The following is a 17,610-nucleotide window of genomic DNA, read 5'->3' on the forward strand; positions in this document are numbered from 1 at the left end:
GTTCCCCCGCCGGTGTGACCCCCCCCCCCTCCCCGGGGTCCCGGTTCGTTCCCCCGCCGGTGTGACCCCCCCCCCGTTCCGCCGCCGGTGTGACCCCCCCCGCTCCCCGGGGTCCCGGTTCGCTCCCCCCCTTGTCCCCCCCCGCAGGGGCGTGGCCGCGGGGGCGCGCGGGAGCCCCGCCCTGGGCCCGCGCCGGGCGCGCGCGCGGCCGCCGGTGGCAACAATGTGTCAGGGGCGGCGCGGGGGCGGGCCCGGGGCGGGGCCGGCGCGGGGGCGGGCCCGGGCGCGGGGCGCGGGGGGCGCGGGCGGCGGGCGCAGCATGGCGCGGCGGCACTGAGCGAGCGGCGGCCTCCCGGCCCGGCCTTTGTCTCTCCGGTGTCCCCGGGGCGGAGCAGCCCGCGGCGGGGCCCGGGGCTGAGCCCGCAGGTGCGGCGGCAGCACCGGGGGCTCGGCACCGGGCGGCGGCGGCGGCGCCGCGGGGCTCGGAGGAACTTGGCCGAAGTTGGGCGCGGGGAGGGGGTGGGGGGTGGGGGGGTAGAAGGTTCCCGGTACCGGGGCGATCCCGGGGCGCCGCGGGAACCGGGCCGGTCCCCGCCGCCCGAGCGCGGGATGCGGCTGCCCCGGCGCCGCCGCACCGCGGCCGCCCCCGAGTCCCCCCGCTGACGGCGCCCGGGGCCGCGGGCGATGGTGAGGGCTGGGCGCCCGCCCGCCGCCGCCGCCGCCCGCCGCCCGCCCGCCGTCCCCGGCCGGCCCCAGGGCCCCGCCGCCCCCTGAAGCGGCCGGAGCCGCGCCCGCCGCCCGCCGGGACGATGGTGCGCTGCGGGGCGGCCGCGCTGCTCGCCGCGCTCCTCGGCGTCTGCGTCTGGACCGACGAGACCGGGAAAGTTATCTCGGACCGGTTCGCCGTCTACTGGAACCGGAGCAATCCCAGGTGAGGCGGGGGGCGGCGGGGGCGGCCTCGGCGCCCGACTTGCAGCCGGTGTTTCTCCCCGTACGCACACCCGCCGAGCGCCCGCTGCCGCCCGGTGACAGCGGCCGCCGCCGCCCGCGGCGGGTCGGGTCCCCCTCGAGTCCGGCGAACGGGCTGGGCGGCCCCGGGGAGGGGGGTGGTCCCCGGGGCTCCCTCCCCCGAAAGTTCCCGCGGGGCCCCGGGCGGAGCGTCCCCGGGGGCTGCGGCAGCGGCGGGAGCATCGCCGGGCGCGGGGCGCGTTCCCGGGGGCGGCGGGGGCTGCGGCTCGGCCCCCCCGGCCCCTCCGCGCCCAACTTCGGGGAAGTTCCAGTTCCTCCCACCGCTACCCCGTCTCCCCCCGGTACCTCTCCGGGGATGAAGGTTCTGCGAAAAAACCCCGAAATCCGCCCAAAGCGGCGGGTGCGGCTGCGGGGGAGTGGGAAGGAGCGATTTGGGGGGGAAATGGGAAAACGGGCCTGAGAGGGGCACGGGGCGTGCGGAGCTGGGGATGGCCGGCCCTGCTGCTCCCGGGTCATTCCCATCCTGGAAGCGCAATCCCTACAGTTGGCTTCGTCTCCTGACTCCAGTTGGAATTTTGATTTTTCTGTGTGTTTTTTCCCCACCAAGTATTTTTTCTTTGGGGGCAAGAGTTTCGTGTCTGTCGTATTTCTTTGTTCATGATTTTGAGGAACCAAAAACTGCTGGTGAGTTGGAAGCGGGAGGAATTCTGCTCTGGGAATGTTCAGGTGGTTGGGACCCTCAGGACCCCCCCCCATTCTCCCTGTTGGGGACATTCTTTGGGGTCTGTTTGTGGGGATTCCTGTAAAAACAAACACCAGCCATCAAATCCCCATTTCCCCCAAAATTCCTCAAAGTTCTCCCAAGCCTGGCAGCGTCTGTGAGTGGTGAGGGATGAGCTTGGTGGGTGCAGCCCCTGCGGCCCCTGGCTTTGGGCTGTCCTGTTTTCTGGGTCAAGTGGGGGGTTCTTTGTCCCCCCTCAGTCCCCGTGTGACTTTTGGGGCACGGTGTGGCCTGGTCCTCGTCCCCAGGGCTGCCAGGGACGCGAGGCAGCTCCTCCAGCTCCGGGTGGCTCATCCCCCGCTGCCATCCGTGAGGGGACCCTCGGTGCCACCTTCTCTCCCTCGATGACACCAGTGCTGCTGGGTGAAGTTCCTGGCGGTGTTTCGGTGCTGGGATCTGCGCAGAACCCTCAGCAGCACCCGGTGTCCACCCAACCTCCACACGTCCCTTTGGGGGGACCCTCCCGTGCCCCTCTGTCCACCCCAAAACTGGGGCGAGCCCGTCCCTTTGTGCCTTGGTGGTGGTTCCTTGGCGGTGGTGCCTGCGTCGTGGGCCGCCTGCGGTGCATATGGATTTTATTATCTCCCTCACATTTTTGTGGGGGATTGTAAGAGCCAGGGAATTATTTTTTTTTTTCCTAATTTTTTTTTTTTTGCCCATCGCAAAGTTTTTGATTTCAGCTCCTGGTGCTCCCCCCCCAAAAAGCTCCCACACTTTGGGCTCTTTTCTTTTGTTCTCCCAAGTGCCAAACGTGTGTGAGGTGTCAACCCCGGTCCAACTCCGGCATCCCGGAGATGAGGGTGGTTGGGGCGGTGGCTGGGATTTGGCACCCAAAAGGTTCTGATGGCTGGGATTTGGCGCCCAAAGGTTCTGACGTTTGGGATTTGGCGCCCAGGGGTTCCTGGGGATGGGATTTGGCACCCAAGGGTTCCGACGGTGGTGCCAAAAGCCAAAAGTAGCCCCTTGGCCACTGGGGACGGGCGTCCTGGGACCCAGCACTGGTGATGGCGTCGGCTCCATCCCCTTCATCCCCTCGTCGAAGCCGCTGAGAATTCCTCCTCGAAAAATCCACAGTGGATCGTTATTCCATATATATTTATACATCTCGAAATCTGCTCTTGGCAGGGAAAATATTTTCGAGGAGGGGGGGAAAATAAAATGGAGTGGAGGGAAGCGCGAGGGGCTGGCAGGGAAGAGCAGACAATGGCTGGTGGGTTCAGCAGGCACGTCCGCAGCGCCTGGCTCCGGGATGTGACCCAAATTTCCCCAATGTGGGAGCGCCCCGTGTCGCCAGCGCTCCCCGCCTGCGCCTTCGGCTCTCGGAATTCGAGGCAATTTATTAGGGGTTGCAAAGATTGAAATTGCCATTGAGTTTCCTGCTTATTCCCTTTTTGAACCCAGCGGTGGGTTTATTTTTTTTTTTCTCTGGAGTTACTACAAGACCGCCTCATTCTTAAAAATGAAGAAAAAAAAAATTATTTATGTGTTTTCTGGTCCCTTGTTTTCATTCTTTTCTCCCCCCACCAACACCTCATTTAGTAAGGGGGAAATAAAAAAAGGTTTAAAAAAAAAAGGGGGAAAAGACCCAAGGTTAAAATGTCCTGTTTGAACCCACAGACCTTCTCTGCCACTAAATATTTTTCCTCGGGTTTAAACAGCAATCTATATTTTATAAAAGACAGGAATAAATCTCATGGTCGATATGATTTGCCCAGATTAGAATAATTCTATATTTCATAATTGGGGCTAAATTAAAAATAAGTGGTACCTCGGGATGCTGCAATTTCCCTGTTCTGGGGAGAGATTTAACTACTCGCTGTGGATTTACAAGGTTTATTTTTATTTTTAAATGGTTTTGTGAGGATGCGCTAGGAAAACATTTGGCTGGATGGAACTACTGGGTTATCCAGGAAAAAAAAATGAAGGATGATGAAGGTAGAATTATATAATAATAGTTTTTTTACCATGTGGAAGTGTGGGTTTTTGCTCCGTGGCACGTACCGGCGCTGCCGATGGTCGCTCTCCGGGTGCGGATCTGTTGGCCACGTCTGGGCCATTCACGGGTGGATCCGTTGGTTGTGTCCGGGGTGATGTGCCCATGGATGGGACCTTGGGGCTCCTCCCTGGCCGGGCACTGCGGGCAGGGGTCCGGCACTGCGGGCAGGGGTCTGGCACGACACCCGGGGCTCTTCCCGCCGTCGCTCCGTGTTTCCCGGCTGCTGGTGCGGGAGCCGCTCACCCGTAGGATTCCAGGGTGGATTTTCCTTGGGAGCCAACCAGGTCGATTTGGGTGTGCTGGAGTGTCCAGCATCATCAGCAGGTTGGGGTGTCCAGTTTTGGCCCCCATTGCCCCCCCCCCCACCACAGCGGGTTTAGGGTGGATGTCTCGGCACGCGACACCGTGCGACAAAAAATCAGGGATCTGGGAAAACCTCCGTGCAATGGGGGAAAAGGTCTGTGGGAAGGAGTGACCTGTCCTCAGAAGGTCCCCAGGGCTGTGATCCCGACCCGTGGTCTCGTGGCCGTGCTGGAAACCCCTGGGAGGCCAAGGAACCACGGAAGGTTTGGGATTTGTTGCCGTCCCCTGCTCTGCCGACAACCGGTTGGCGGGCAGGGAGTCATCGTTCCTGGATGCTGGTCGGTGTTCCTGCAGGAATCTCGTGGTCGCTGCCGTGTGCCTGGATCCACGGCAGGAACGTGCAGAGTGACGGGGTTCTCCATCCCTTCATGGCACAGATCCCTGGGACCAGCCGGGATCCTTCCCGTGGCCTGGTTTAGCGCCGAGGTCACGGCGCTGCCTCCGAACGGTTCTTTTGCTGATTTCTGTATTATTTTTCCGTGTGGTTTGTGAGCACAGCTGGGATTTCTGTTCTGCTCCTCTGCACTCCCCAATTCTGGGATCGAGAACCGGAGAAATGGTTTCTGGCAGGGGGATTTACAGAGCCAGGTGATGCTCAGGGCTGGCGGTGATGGCAGAGCAGGATTTTTGGGGGGAAAGGTGCCTCTGCCACGGGGATGGTGGGGTCGAGGTGAATGGGGCACATCTTGGAGGGGATTTAGATCATGTTCCAAATCCCATTGGATTTTGTGCCCCTTTTTCCTGCATTCCCATCTCCTGGAGCTGCAGCCCTGGCGCCTGCTGGTCGCTGGTGCTTTGTCCGAGAGCCTGGAGCGCGGTGGCCGTGGCCAGGAAAGCCGTGGCCGTGACCCACTGACCACCCAAGCCAGGGCCAACTTGCCCACCAGTGTGTCACGAGGGGCCGTGGCCAGGCTGCTGGTGGCTGCATGTCCCACTGCTCCATCAGGGGAGTGAAGATGATGCCACGTGTGTTTCTTCCAGGGGAATTTGGTGCTGCTCTGGGCGATCCCACCCATGTCTCCATGTTGGATTGGGGCTGGATCCCAGAACCTCTGTGTCTTGGATTTGGCTGGGACTTTTGGGATCACCCTCATTGCTACGTGTCCCCAGTTCTCTGTGTCTCCCCTCCCTGCCCCCATGGACATCATACTGGGGCTCTCATCAACCCCTGAAAGAAACACGCCCTGTTCCCGCTTTGGAGTGATTTTAATGTGAATTTTAACCCTGGCACGCGGGTTGTTCCTGTGCCACCATCAGCCCGAGTCCCCTCTCGGGGTGCCAGGGCAGTGCTGGGTGTTGGGGTGTGCCAGCGCTCGGCCTCGTCCTGTGCAATTCCTGCTCTTTTAGTTTTCCTCCTTCTCCTCTCCCTTTGTGCCGAGATCACTCCCAGCCCTTCCCACCCCTCTTTTCCAGCCCGTTAAGCCGTGTTAGCAATTCCTCACCAGCCCAGGGCTGCGGTGAGTGGTTAATGGAGAGCAGACACCACCGGGCCGGCGTCGCTGACAGGATTCTCTCTCCGTGCCCGTCTCCGTCTCCGCCTGTCCCTTTCCAGGGACCGCAATTACATTCCCTGCTGGTTGCACATTTGGTATCCAAATGCCGGCCATGCGCCGCATCCTAATGCGAGGATGGGCTGGGGGCATGCAGAGCTGCTGGAGGGTCAGACGGTGCCCAAAATCCCCCCTGGATCCCGGGGTGTCCTGGTTGGGGGGGACACGCAGAGGGTGGGCGGTGGGAATAGTCCAGGGGGTGAGAGATGCCCTCAGGTACCGTGGAAGGCTTTGAAAGTGCTGCTGTATAAAGAAAGACATACATATAGATTTATATCTATTTACATACCAATATATTTCTATGTACTATATCAATTATCTATTTATTTACATGTTTGGGTGTTTATTCACCCCCCCACACACCACACACACATAAATACACTTCATACACACAGATAATCCAATGCCAAAAAAAACCCCTGTCTGGCAATGCTGTGCCACCCCTGTGTGATATTCCCTTGGAATTCCTACCTGGGGGCTCCAGGATGTACCTGGCTGTGGCTGTAGCTGCCTCCAGGCACAAGGCTGGCTGTGTCCATCCCAGTGCCACATCAGGAGCTGGCTGGAGCCATACCTGCCTGTGCCTGACAAGGTTCAGCTGCTGGGTTGGCTGGAAAATTGCAGCAATTGTTCCTTAAATAGCTCCTCGTTCCTGATGGTGACAATTTCGGTTCTTTTGTGTTAGATATTAATCGTGATTTCTGAGGCTCCCTTTTGATCCAAGCTGGTTTTCCCCACTTGGGGCAGAGATCCTGCCCCGCTTCCTTGGATTTAATGGGATTTATGGAAGGCGAGCAGCTCGGAGCACTGTTGCCTGCAGCCCCTGAGAGGTGTTCAAATTCCTTTTCCCCCTTTGCCGTGACCCAGTGCTCATCCTGATGTCCGGCCGCTTCCCTCTGCTTGGAGATCCATCCCAAAAACAGGACCAGGCCCTGTTTGGCCTCTGCAGGTGCAGGGGCAAGCACCGTGCTCCAAGGGTCCAGGCTGGATTTTGGCTGGGAATCAAGATCTTGGAGCTCTTTCCCAATCCAAGTGATTCCATGATTCTCCAGAGCTGGAGAAGTGTTGTGGTTAGCCGGTGGCCGCTTTGGGCCTTTTCCAGATGAATTCCAGAGGCATTTTTAAAGCCCTCCCCAAAGCCAGGGCTGTGTCTGGGGCTATCTCTGGTTCCAAACTCTTTGCCACCAGCCCAGCCCTTCTGGATTTGGGGACTGTGTTGGGGAAACGGCACCCATGGGGTGTGGGATACACCAGGGCTGCTGTGATCCCGGCAGGAAAAGCGGGAAGGGACGAAGCTGAGGATGGAGCCCTTCCCTGCTCCGTCCTGCCTTGTTCCCGGGTGGTCACAGTGTTGTTATTTATTTATTTCTCCTCCCTCGCTCCCCCTTGGCTTGTTGTTGCTGCTGTGCTTGGGCTGCTAAAGAGCTTCCCATTGTTCCGGAGCTAATTACCTCCTAATGAGGCTCCCGGCTCAAAAGAGGGCTGCGGGGGATGCGGGGGGATGCGAGTGGGCTGTGCTGGGAGGGGGTGAGGGCAGGGCTGGGGTCACCACCGGGGTCACCCGATGGCTTCAGCTGTGCTGCTTGACGTGAATTTGGGTGAGTGGTGGGGGAGATCCACGGCCGTGGAGCTGCCAGCCTGAAGCTTCATCCTAAAGGGCGGCTGGGAAGTGGTTTTGCCAAAATTTTCTTATTGAACCTGTGGATGAATCAAAGCCCTGTGGATTTTGGCAAGGCTGGGTGGTGCCGGTGCTCAGAGCCTGGGAGCATTCCCGGCATTTCCCTTGGTGTGACACCTCCCTGCCAGCCCCATCTGGGACAGGTGTCACCTTTAAGGCACATCCTTCATTTTGGAAGGATTCTTTGAACCAGGGGTCCTCAAAGCTTATCCCATCCATGTGGTGGATAATCCTGCTCCACTCCTGGACTTCCCTCCTGACCTTATCCCATCCCTTGGCAAGACTGGGATGAGCCCTGATCCTGATGGGATTTGCCACTTCGGCTGGAGGGAACCAGGCTTTGTCCAGGAGTGTCCTTGTCCCCGCTGGGATGCGGAGCAGAACTTTGGGCTCCACATCCTGGATCCTGCTCTGCCCCTGGAATATCCCCCGTGTCCCGCAGGGTTGCAGCGGCTCCTGTGACTCCTCCGTGTGATGGGGAAAAGTGGATCCTGCTCCAGAGGGATTTGGGAAGCCCCCACCTCCGCCCCACTCCGACTGAAGCTGGGCTTTGTGCCCCCGCATGGGGTGGGGGGCCCTGAACTTCAGAGGGGGATGAGGCACTCAAAGCAACAACAGTGGGGGAAAATATTCCAAGGGAGGAAATTCACTCCCTGGAATAATAATAATGAAGGTAGGGGAATGAGTTCCCCTTCCCTGCGCCCTTGATGAGGGGCAGTGAGGGGGTCCAGAGTGAGCCTTTCCAAGGGGACGGAGGTGCTGGCAGTTTTGGGATCGCCCCACCTGGCCCAGCTTGGCCGTGGATCCATCTCCAGCGGGAGCACAAAGCCCGGGATCGATGGCGCTCAGCTCTGGTGAAGCCAATCGGCGCCGGGGCAGCGAGATCCGCGCTCCCATTCCGAGCTCCGCTTGGATCCATTCGACATTTTCCTTTGGGTCACTCATGAAGGGAGAGGGATTCGGAAACAGGGATTGAGACTGTTTTTCTTTTTTAAATTCCTCCCCTTTGAAATTTTTCCCCTCTTCCCGTGTTTGCTTCCCAAGGCCCAGCGGAGCGGTGAGTGATGCCGCTGCTCGGAGAGGAACGGCCACAGGGCTGAACCAGGTCCTGGTGGGGCTGTGCTATGGTGGGATCCCGTGGGATGCACCTGTACTGGGGTGGGATCTTTTGGGATATACCTGTGCTGGGGTGGGATCCCATGGGATAAACTTATGGCATGGTGGGATCCGGTGGGATCCATCCCTACGGTCCCTCAGCGCATCACCTCTTCCCGACCTCCCAGTTTTCCTCTTTCCTTGATGTTTCCAGCTTCTCCGGCCTTGTTTTGTGGGATTTTCCCGTTTTCCCTGCAGCTGTGAACCTCCAAACACGCGTGTGTGTCTGTGCAAACGCCAGAGCTGCCTGTGCCAGGTCGATCCCATTAAACAGAATCCCAGTGGTGGACTCGGAGCCACCGCTCCCTGTGGATGCCAGTACCCGTATTCCCACCCTGGTATTCCCACCCTGGTATTTCTACTCTGGTATTCCCGCTGCCAGTATTCCCACCCTGGTATTCCTACTCTGGTATTCCCACTGCTAGTATTCCATAATGTATAAATAATGTATAAATGTATAAATACATATTCCATATGTATTTATCCCACCCTGGTATTCCTACCCTGGTATTCCCACCACAATATTCCTACCCTGGTATTCCAACCGCCAGTATTCCTACCCTGGTATTCCCACTGCCAGTATTTCCACCCTGGTATTTCCACCCTGGTATTTCCACCCTGGTATTTCCATCCTGATATTCCCACCACGATATTCCTACCGCCAGTATTCCCATCCTTGTATTCCCACCCTGGTATTCCCACCGCGCTCCCGAAGCATTCCCAGGATCCGCAGAGTTTCACACCATCACTCAATACCTTTTTTTTTTGTTCAACCCCAGGAATGGACTTTTTTTGTTTCGGCTCCTTCTCCACCAGCCCCAAAAATCCCTCAGGAATCCAACTCTGGATTTCAGATCTTTTGTGCCAAACCCAAACCTCTCTCGGCTTCGTTTCGCAGCGCCGCTGACTTTGGGGAAAAAAGGGGAATAAATGGCTATAGGAGCTTTTAATGACTGGGACTGGGGAAGCCTCATTCCATCCCCAGCTTCCTCCTCCCACCCCATCCCAGTCGCCTCCTCCATCTATTTCCTTGGCGTTCGGCCGAATTTCCCTGGAAATATTTTGCCGTTTCCCCCAGTGCAACCAAGTTTTGTCGGATTTTTCTTTTTCTATCTGCAGAAGAGGAGGAATTATCCGTCTCGGTTTATTTTTCCTTGAACATTACACGGGAGCAAAACTCACCCATGTGCTGGGAAAGAGATAAAGTGTTTAGACAGCAAATACAAATATTCCAGAGCACTCAGCCCGGCTACAGCTATTCCTGCCAGGATTCCGGATTCCGTGCCATGTCTTCCGGGGGGGGTTTATTTAGACAGTCTTTTTTTTTTTTTATTATTTATCAAAACCCCTATTTATATTTGCAGTAAAATAAAATCAGCCTGACCCTGTAGAGAACTCGAAAAATCCCAATTCTTTCCTTTTCCAATCCTGTTTCCACTGAGGAAAGAAAGCCCCTGGACCTCGTGCCCTGCACAAAATTCAACCGCGACGGGATTATTTCGGCGGCTGAGCTTCTCTGCAGGCGCTGGGACGGCGCTGGCTCCGTTTGTCCCCCCCAAAAATTGGGATGCAGGGAAGCTCCTGCAGAGGTGGCGATGGAGCTGAGGCCCCCAGGTCTTCCCATGGGAATTTTGGGGTCACAGGCTCCCTTGTGCCACAGGTTCTGAGTGCGCCACGCACACTCAGAAAGGGGCGTATTGTTTTGATTTTATTTTAATATTCAGTGATGGATGGGCTTCTGATGCTCCTCAGGAGCATCCCAGTCTCCCATCAATATCCCAGCCCCGCTGGGGACCCTGTGGGTGTCACTGTCACCCCGGGTGCCGGGCACGGGTGCCGTCAGGAGCTGAGGAAGCTCTTTCCCAGCCAGCTCGATAATCCCAATTATTATCTGGATTCTCGATCAGGGTTGCTTATTAAACTTGGCACCGCTGGCTTTGCCGTTCCGGCCGCCTGCCTCAGCAGAGGGATTTATCTCCTGCCGACGCGGGAAGGAAATGGAGTGGAAAAACGTGGGGCAGAGCCCCCCGGGACGGCGGGGAGGGCCGGGGGTGCCCGGCTTCCGAAGGGCCGGGAGATGCCGGTGCCGGATCGCAGAGCGGCGCCGGGACGGGCTGGTCCGTGCGTCCGTCTGCATCCCTCCATCCCCGCCCTGTTCTGGGATGGGCGCTTTCATTCCAAGGTTATTTTGGAATGGTCCGTGCTTTTAGACAATACAACAGCCGTTCTTTTCCCTTTGCCCTGAAATCTAAAGGACCTTTTGTCAGCCGTTCTCCCCCTTCACCTCAGGAATATTAGGTTTTTCCAAATCCAGGTCTTTCCGCTGGAATTCCACAAACCTTCCTGGTTTGCTCACCGACCCCTTCTTCTTACATCGTGCCCACAAATTGTGTGTTATTTTTACCCAACGCTGCACTGGAGCTACCTGAGCCAGGGCTGATGTGCTGACTCTTCCAAAGGGGCTTCTTCCAAATTTCACCCAATTCTCAGCACCAACCGAGCAGGGCATCCAGGGGAATGGGATGGGAGGTGGAGAGATGCTACTGGAAAAAGATTCTCTCCTGGAGCATTTCCCTCCCTCCTGGTGTTTGGATGTTTCAATTTTCGCATTGCTCTGCTCCGCTTTTTCCTGCCTTTACACCATTTTTCTGCATTTTAAAAAACCTGTACAAATCCTGTAACTGGAATTCCCTCTGTTTGTGTGTCTGGCCGCTCTCGTCTGGGGTCCCCATTTTACAGTGGGGATTCTCCCCCATTTTAGGGTGGGGATTCTCCCCCATCCCTTCCCCATGCTGCTGCTGGGGGATTTGGGTGAGGGCTGGGTTGGCTGCGAAATCCTTTATTTGGAAAATTACGTTATCCTGAACCTTGCAAGGTTCTTCCCTCGGGAGCAGCCTTATGCTCCAGGGCTTGGTGTCGATCTTGGGAATGCTCCAGGCTCTCTCCTTGGCTTTTTCAAGATCTTTTTCTTGCTGGGTGGTTGGGAGAATCTGCTGCTCTCTGGCTCTGGCTGAGGGATTCGGGATGGAGCCGTGGCCCTGCCGGGCTTTGCCTGTGACTGTCCCAGTGACGGTCCCATTGTTGGAGAACCGCCGTCGGGTACGGCGCTGGCACATGGGGATTCTGGCACCTGTCCCGGCTGTAAACGCTGGTCAAAGTGGTGCTCCTGTGTAGTTTCCAGCAGAGAATCCAATCCTGTCTGGAATAGAAATGGCTCCTGGCTGCAAGCTCCGTCCACATCTCCGTTGGATCACCACAGGGTCGCGGGGATTGCTTTGGCCAGAGCCGCGCGGATGCCGAGTCCTGTGGAACACCAGGATCGTGTGCCCCACCACGGCCCTGGCATTGCTCCTGGCCCTTTGAGGTGGGATTTCAGGCTAAATTGGCAGAGATGGAAGCAGGTTTGGGAACAGGGATTGCTTTTGCAGGGTGTGTTGCTGCTCTGGAGGCAGCATCCAGCCCAACCAGTGCCGGCTTTCCTAATGCTCATTTCTGCGAGTGACCTTCAGCTCGGACCAGATCCCGCCTTTCCCGGCCTGCTCTTCCTGGCATTCCCAGCTTTCCCCTCTCCGTGATGGCTCCTGGGGTCAGTAGAACTCAGTTCCAGCCACCCAACCGCTGCCTCTCCCAGCTCATCCTGCAGCATTCTGCATTTTTCATTGTTCCTTGGTGAGGATGCACAGTGCTGGCAGTGGGGGAATGTCCAGGGCCCAGTGTCGCAGCTGGGATCTGGACTCCAGGAAAATCTGGACTCCATTTCAAAGCTGAGTAATGATAATCATAAATCATCGTGTTGTCTTTTGTGATAGAAAGGTTTGGATCAGGAGCAGGGACTCTTGTCCTGCAAGCTGGGGCTGATCCTGGATCCGGCTCCCAGCTCATTAGCCGGAGACAAATGGCTTCTCCCTCCCCCAGCCTCAGTTTCTCCGTGGGTAAGGTGAGGATTGCTGCCAGGGGCTAAATTAAGGAATTAATGTTGGTGGAGTGATTGAGAGATGGAGAAGGACGTGGCTCTCACAGCACCATGTCCTGCTGCACGGCGTGGCCGCCGGCTCCGGGGCTGGATGTGGGAATTTCAGATGGGAGCAGAGATTGGGATGTCTGCAGGGAAGTCCCTTGTTCATGTCCACAGAGCCCAGGGCTCCATGAGGAGGGACTGGAGCCCCCCAGCTCTTTCCACACTCATTTGGGATCTTTGTGGGGACACTGTGGCTCACATCCGTGGCTGATTCCGGTGTGCATCCCACATCCAGGTGGTTTGGCAGTGCCAGAGCTCAATTCATTCTGGCCTCTTCCCAGCATGTCCCTCGCTGCCCCAAAATCCCGGTGTCACCGAGACCCCATTCCCATGGGAGGGGAATCCAGCTGGATGGATTTTTGTGACTTTTTTATATTTTTCCTTAAACATTGTAATATTTATTCCACCTTGTAAATCACTTCCTTGCTCCAGTTGGAGGGAGGATTTATGGGTGCAGGTGGGAGGAACGCGGCTCTCGAGACCGACCTGCTGGAGTGGTTTTGTGGTGATGGTCACAGCAGCAATTCTGGCCAGGGAACAGAGTTTCCAGCTAGGAATCCTGCCTGGGGATGTGATGGGAGCAGGGATGGACCCATCTGGCGTGGCCTGAGCTTGGCACATCTCTGGTGCCGCTCGGGGTTTTCGCCGTGCTGGAGAGTGGCACCAACAGGTTGGACCCCAAACCATTGTCTGCTGGGGGGACAGCTGGAAAAAAGCCTTTTCTCAGTCCCTCAAAGATTTGTTTAAATCCTAGCAAGGGCTTGATTTCCTGCTGCAGCCATCAGTGTCACGCTGGGGCCATGGGAATGTCACTGGGGACACGGGAATGTCGATAGGAGGCTGGTGAGGGGGCCCGGGGGGTCTCGGGGTGCATGGTGAGGGTGGGATGCTCAGCCCTGGGGAGACCCAGCCGGGGCTCTCCCTGCTCCCAGGGGACCAGGCCAGCTCCAGGGGGGATTTTCCCTGCGCCAGCGCTGCCCGCAGCAGCACAAACGAACCAAGTAATTGGCAACATGGAAATATTTTGTGCTCATTAAGCGGTGGGAAGCGGCGGGTGAGGAAGCGGCGGGTGAGGAATCCGGGTTCTCTGGCAGGCTTCTCCAGCGGGGTCGTCCCCAGCCGTGTTCTCCGGTGGCACTCCCGGTCACCCAGGGCAGGGAGCACAGAGTGGGAGCACCCTGGGGTGGGGGGCTGGCGGTGGGAAGGAGGTGAAGGAGCCAGATCCCTGCGCTGCCCAGCCGGGCACTCCACGTATCGGGAACGGCGACAGACCAGGGGGATCTGGACAGGGACATTTGGGAGAACCCCCCCATTTCTCCCAGTTCCCGTCAATCCCACGGATTAAAACTCGAAACGTTCAGATCTCAGCGGCTGCCTTGGCGCTCCCCAGCCCCAGCACTGCAGATTCCCAACAGCAGCACCAAGGGGAGCCCCGGGGCGCTCCGTATTCCCTCTGCTCCCAGCACTGGAAGCGGGGGGTGATCCCTGAGGATCTTGTCCCTGTTCAGGGGGTCCCGGGGTGGTCCCCCCGCCACCCTCAGCCCTGAGCACGCGGCGCCGGGGCCCCGGCGCTGTCCCCGGCACGATGCGGGGAGCCCAGCGGTGCTGCAGGCGGGGGAAGCTTTATGGCTGTAGTTAAAGTGACTTTATGATATTGTATCTGAACAATTGCCGGCTATTATCCGGATCGATGCCGCGGGATTGAGACGCTGGTTGATAACCCAGGCAGGGCTCTAATCGCTTTTAAACCGCGCAGGGTCGGTGGGGTTTTCCATAAAACCCCCTCGGTGGTTTCTGTTTTAACTCCCTGCCCCTGGGTCCGGTGGGTTTTTCCCCCAGGATGTCCCGTTGGGGATACAGGTCCTGGTTTGTCCCTCTTCACCCTGCCCTGGGTGAGGATCAGGATGCTGGGACCTGGCTCGGGATGCTGGAATCCAGCATTCCTGGGCTCCGGGGTGCCCAGCACTGCCAGGCCTTGCCCTGCTGAGGAGCGAGGTGCAGATTTTGGGAACCTGTTCCCACCTTTGCCTGGCTCGCAGCGACCTTGGGCGAGTCACGTCACCTCGGCGCGCTTGGTTTTCTGCAGCTGTGAAACGAGGACAATGATACCTTTCCCACCTCGCAGAGGGGTTGGGAGGCTTAATTAGTTAATGTTCGTAAAGTGCTTTGAGGATTAATTAATATTGTGACTCTAATTTTTTCCGATGGCGAAACGCCACTTAAATATCTCCGCGCTGGTTCCTTCCTCCCTGACCCTATAAAACAAATCCACCCCAGAACGTCACTGGTCTCTGCAGGAGCCGTGTGGCTCTGTCCCTGCCAGGTGTCACCTCCCCAGTGCTGAACTGGGAGGCACTGGTGCAGGAGCACTGGCACGGGGGTGTCCCAGAGCGTGGGGTGCAGCTCTGCATCCCAGCTCCCCAGCGTGTCCACCTGGGCCTGATGCTCCTTGTCCAGGATCCCTGTTAGGAGCCGTTCCTATTTTGGGATGAAGCCACTGTCACCTCCTGTGGCACTGCCCATCCCTGCCCAGCCTGCTCGGGCACCTCTGGCAACCTCAGCCTGCTCGGAGGCTTCTGTGGGAAACCGCCCTCGGCAAGTCCCACGTCCTGTGTCTGATCCCATCCGGCATTTTGGGGGCTGTGGGGCCTGGCTGGGGGGTGGCCAGCCCCTGGTGGGTTGGGGACACTGTGCTGGGCGTGATCCAAAGCTCTGGGCAGCTGCTGGCAGCACAATCCAGGCTTTCTCCGTGGAAAGAAGCTGTTGGGATCACGCCTGGCTGGGACACGGCTGGCAGGCGTGGGAGGGCAGTTCCAGTGTCCCCATTCCTTTGTGCCATTTTGGGCAGCTTTGGTTTCCTCCAAGGTGGTTTCTCAGCAGTGGCTCTGCTCCGCTGCGCCCTCCTGCTCCGTTGTGAGCACAGAACACACAGGGACAGCGGAGGGTCCCTGCGATGGCAGTGCCATCCCCCAGCCCCTTGGGGAGTGGAACCCGGGATGAGCTCAGCTCCAGGGCTGGGAAGGTCTTGGGTCAGCACCAGTGGGAGATTTCCTGCTGGGAGCAGCCAAGGTCCAGCTCTGGGTGACCCAAGTGATCCCAGCCTCTGGCTCTGGCACAAACCAGGGTTGTTTGGCCCTGTTGGAGATGTGGGAATTTTGAGAAGGGCTGGGGAAGGGAGCAGGAGGAGGGATGGTCCCAGGTGGGATGGGCTGGTGGGACACGATGGAACCCCGGGACTGGAGAATCAGGAACAACATGAGAATCCCGAATTGTGGAGCACTGGAGGGAATTGGGACCTGCCATGGAGAGAGGAAGAGGAGGAGGGAGGTCTGGAGGGAGCCACAATCCTCTTCCCTGGAGCTGCTGGGTGGAGCTGGAGGAGGAGGAGCATTTGGGCCGGAGAGGATGAGCCGGGAGGGTCCAGCCCTGGCTGATGGCTCCTGGCCTGTCCCTGGTCAATGGTTCCTGTCCCTGGTTGTCACCAAGCCCTGTTGGTGGGAGGAGAGGCTCATGCAGGGTCTCAATCCACGGGGTTTGGGACAGGACACGCTGACGTCAGCGTCCCCATGCCTGGACCCTGCTCCATGCCGTTAATGACATCCCGGCAATTAAACTGGAACTAATGCAACGATAAAAATAACCCGCTGTCCTTCTGCAGCGCCGCATCCCACAAGCTCAGAGGTGTTTAAAAACCCATTTAATGCCAGATCCTGGGCGTGGGGTGCCCGGGGTGGCACTGGGATCTGCGTGGCCACAACTGGCTTTTCTAGCCCTGACCCAGTCCTGGCCTTCTGCAAGGTGTGAACACCCCCAGTTCCCTCCAGTGCAGAGACTGGTTTACCAACTGCCACGTTTTAAATAATCTAAATTACATGAATATTTTATTTTTCTTCTTTCTAGAGTTGTGGAATTCCCAGGGGTTGGTTTTCATGCTTTTCTCCGTAATGGAGGAGCAGGAACGCGTTCTTTTAATGGTAATTGAGATTCTTGCATCCTTGAGGACTTGGGAGCTGGATGGGCTTTAAATAATGGGAGAGGGGAGCAATTTGGGTTCTGGCTTCTCAAATGGGTTGTTGAGGTTTTTAGGTGGTTTTCCTCACAGAAAACTGTGTCCCCATCCCACTGCCCTGGGAACCCTCCCCAAAGCAGATGTCTTGAGGTGGTGACAGGGACCTGTGGGTGTGGTGTCCTCTGGGAGACCCCTTGGGAATGGTGTTGGGGGTGACCTGTGTCACACACCCCATTGTTGGAGCCGTCAGACTTGCCCCAGCCCATGTGTGCCTAGATACTGGAGCTGGCTCCTCCCTTGCTGAGGTTTGGGGTTTTTTGTGGCTTTGTTGCCTTCTGACTGGCATGGTGAATGCGCAATCCAGAGAACACCCATCCTGGTGGGCACCCATCCCTGTTCTCCTGCGGGGAATTCTCATGGAGCATGGCAGGGGTGGCTGTCCCTCCTTCGCCGTGCACGAGAGCGGGGTGGTTTTTGAAGGGATGAAAGGATGAAAGGATGAGGATGAGCAGGGGGTGCAGTGTGGCTGTGCCAGCCCGGGGGTCCCGTCACTGTGAGCACCTGAACGCCAAGTGCAGGAGCACCACGGCACAGCTGGCATTGCCACCACGGCAGAGCTGGCATTGCCACCACGGCACAGCTTGGATTGCCACCACAGCAGAGCTGGCATTGCCACCACGGCAGAGCTGGCACTGCCACCACAGCAGAGCTGGCATTGCCACCATGGCATAGATGGGATTGCCACCATGGCACAGCTGGCATTGCCACCCTGTCCCCTCCCGAGCTGCCTGGTCCCTCTGCTGCTGGGATGGATCCCGACCCCGTTGGCACCGCTCCGTGCTGGCCAGAGCTGGTCCCCACCACGGCCTTGTGGGGCGGAGGGAGGGGCTGCCGGGATGGGGGAAGCGGTTTCCGGCTGCTGGGGAAAACATCTGGATCCAATTCCCTCTCCACGTGCAGCCAGCTGGGCTGGAGCCACTCCTGCCTCACGGCATGACAGGAGCAGCTCTGCTGCAGAGGGGCACAGCGGGACCCTGCCCTGGGCTTGGGAGCTCCGTACCAAGTGGGGGCCCCAGCACGGCATCCTCTTC

General features: G+C 58.1%; 1 protein-coding gene across 2 annotated transcripts in view; it reads left to right on the top strand.

Moving 5' to 3' along the window:
- Positions 1–317: 317 nt before the first annotated feature.
- Positions 318–17,610, top strand: part of EFNA2 (ephrin A2) — a 40,636-nt gene continuing 23,343 nt past the window's right edge. The window contains exons 1-2 of one of the 2 annotated variants that reach the window (XM_085562229.1): positions 318–386; positions 757–931. In XM_085562229.1, the coding sequence (XP_085418355.1) occupies positions 810–931 (122 nt within the window). In that variant the 5' untranslated portion in view covers positions 318–386; positions 757–809. Of the gene's footprint in view, positions 387–733; positions 932–17,610 lie in introns of those variants that run through there. The other variant, XM_021547967.3, reaches the window with a different exon arrangement.

Source organism: Lonchura striata, chromosome 28 (genome assembly GCF_050655825.1).
Source record: "Lonchura striata isolate lonStrDom1 chromosome 28, ASM5065582v1, whole genome shotgun sequence".
Classification (NCBI taxonomy): domain Eukaryota; kingdom Metazoa; phylum Chordata; class Aves; order Passeriformes; family Estrildidae; genus Lonchura; species Lonchura striata.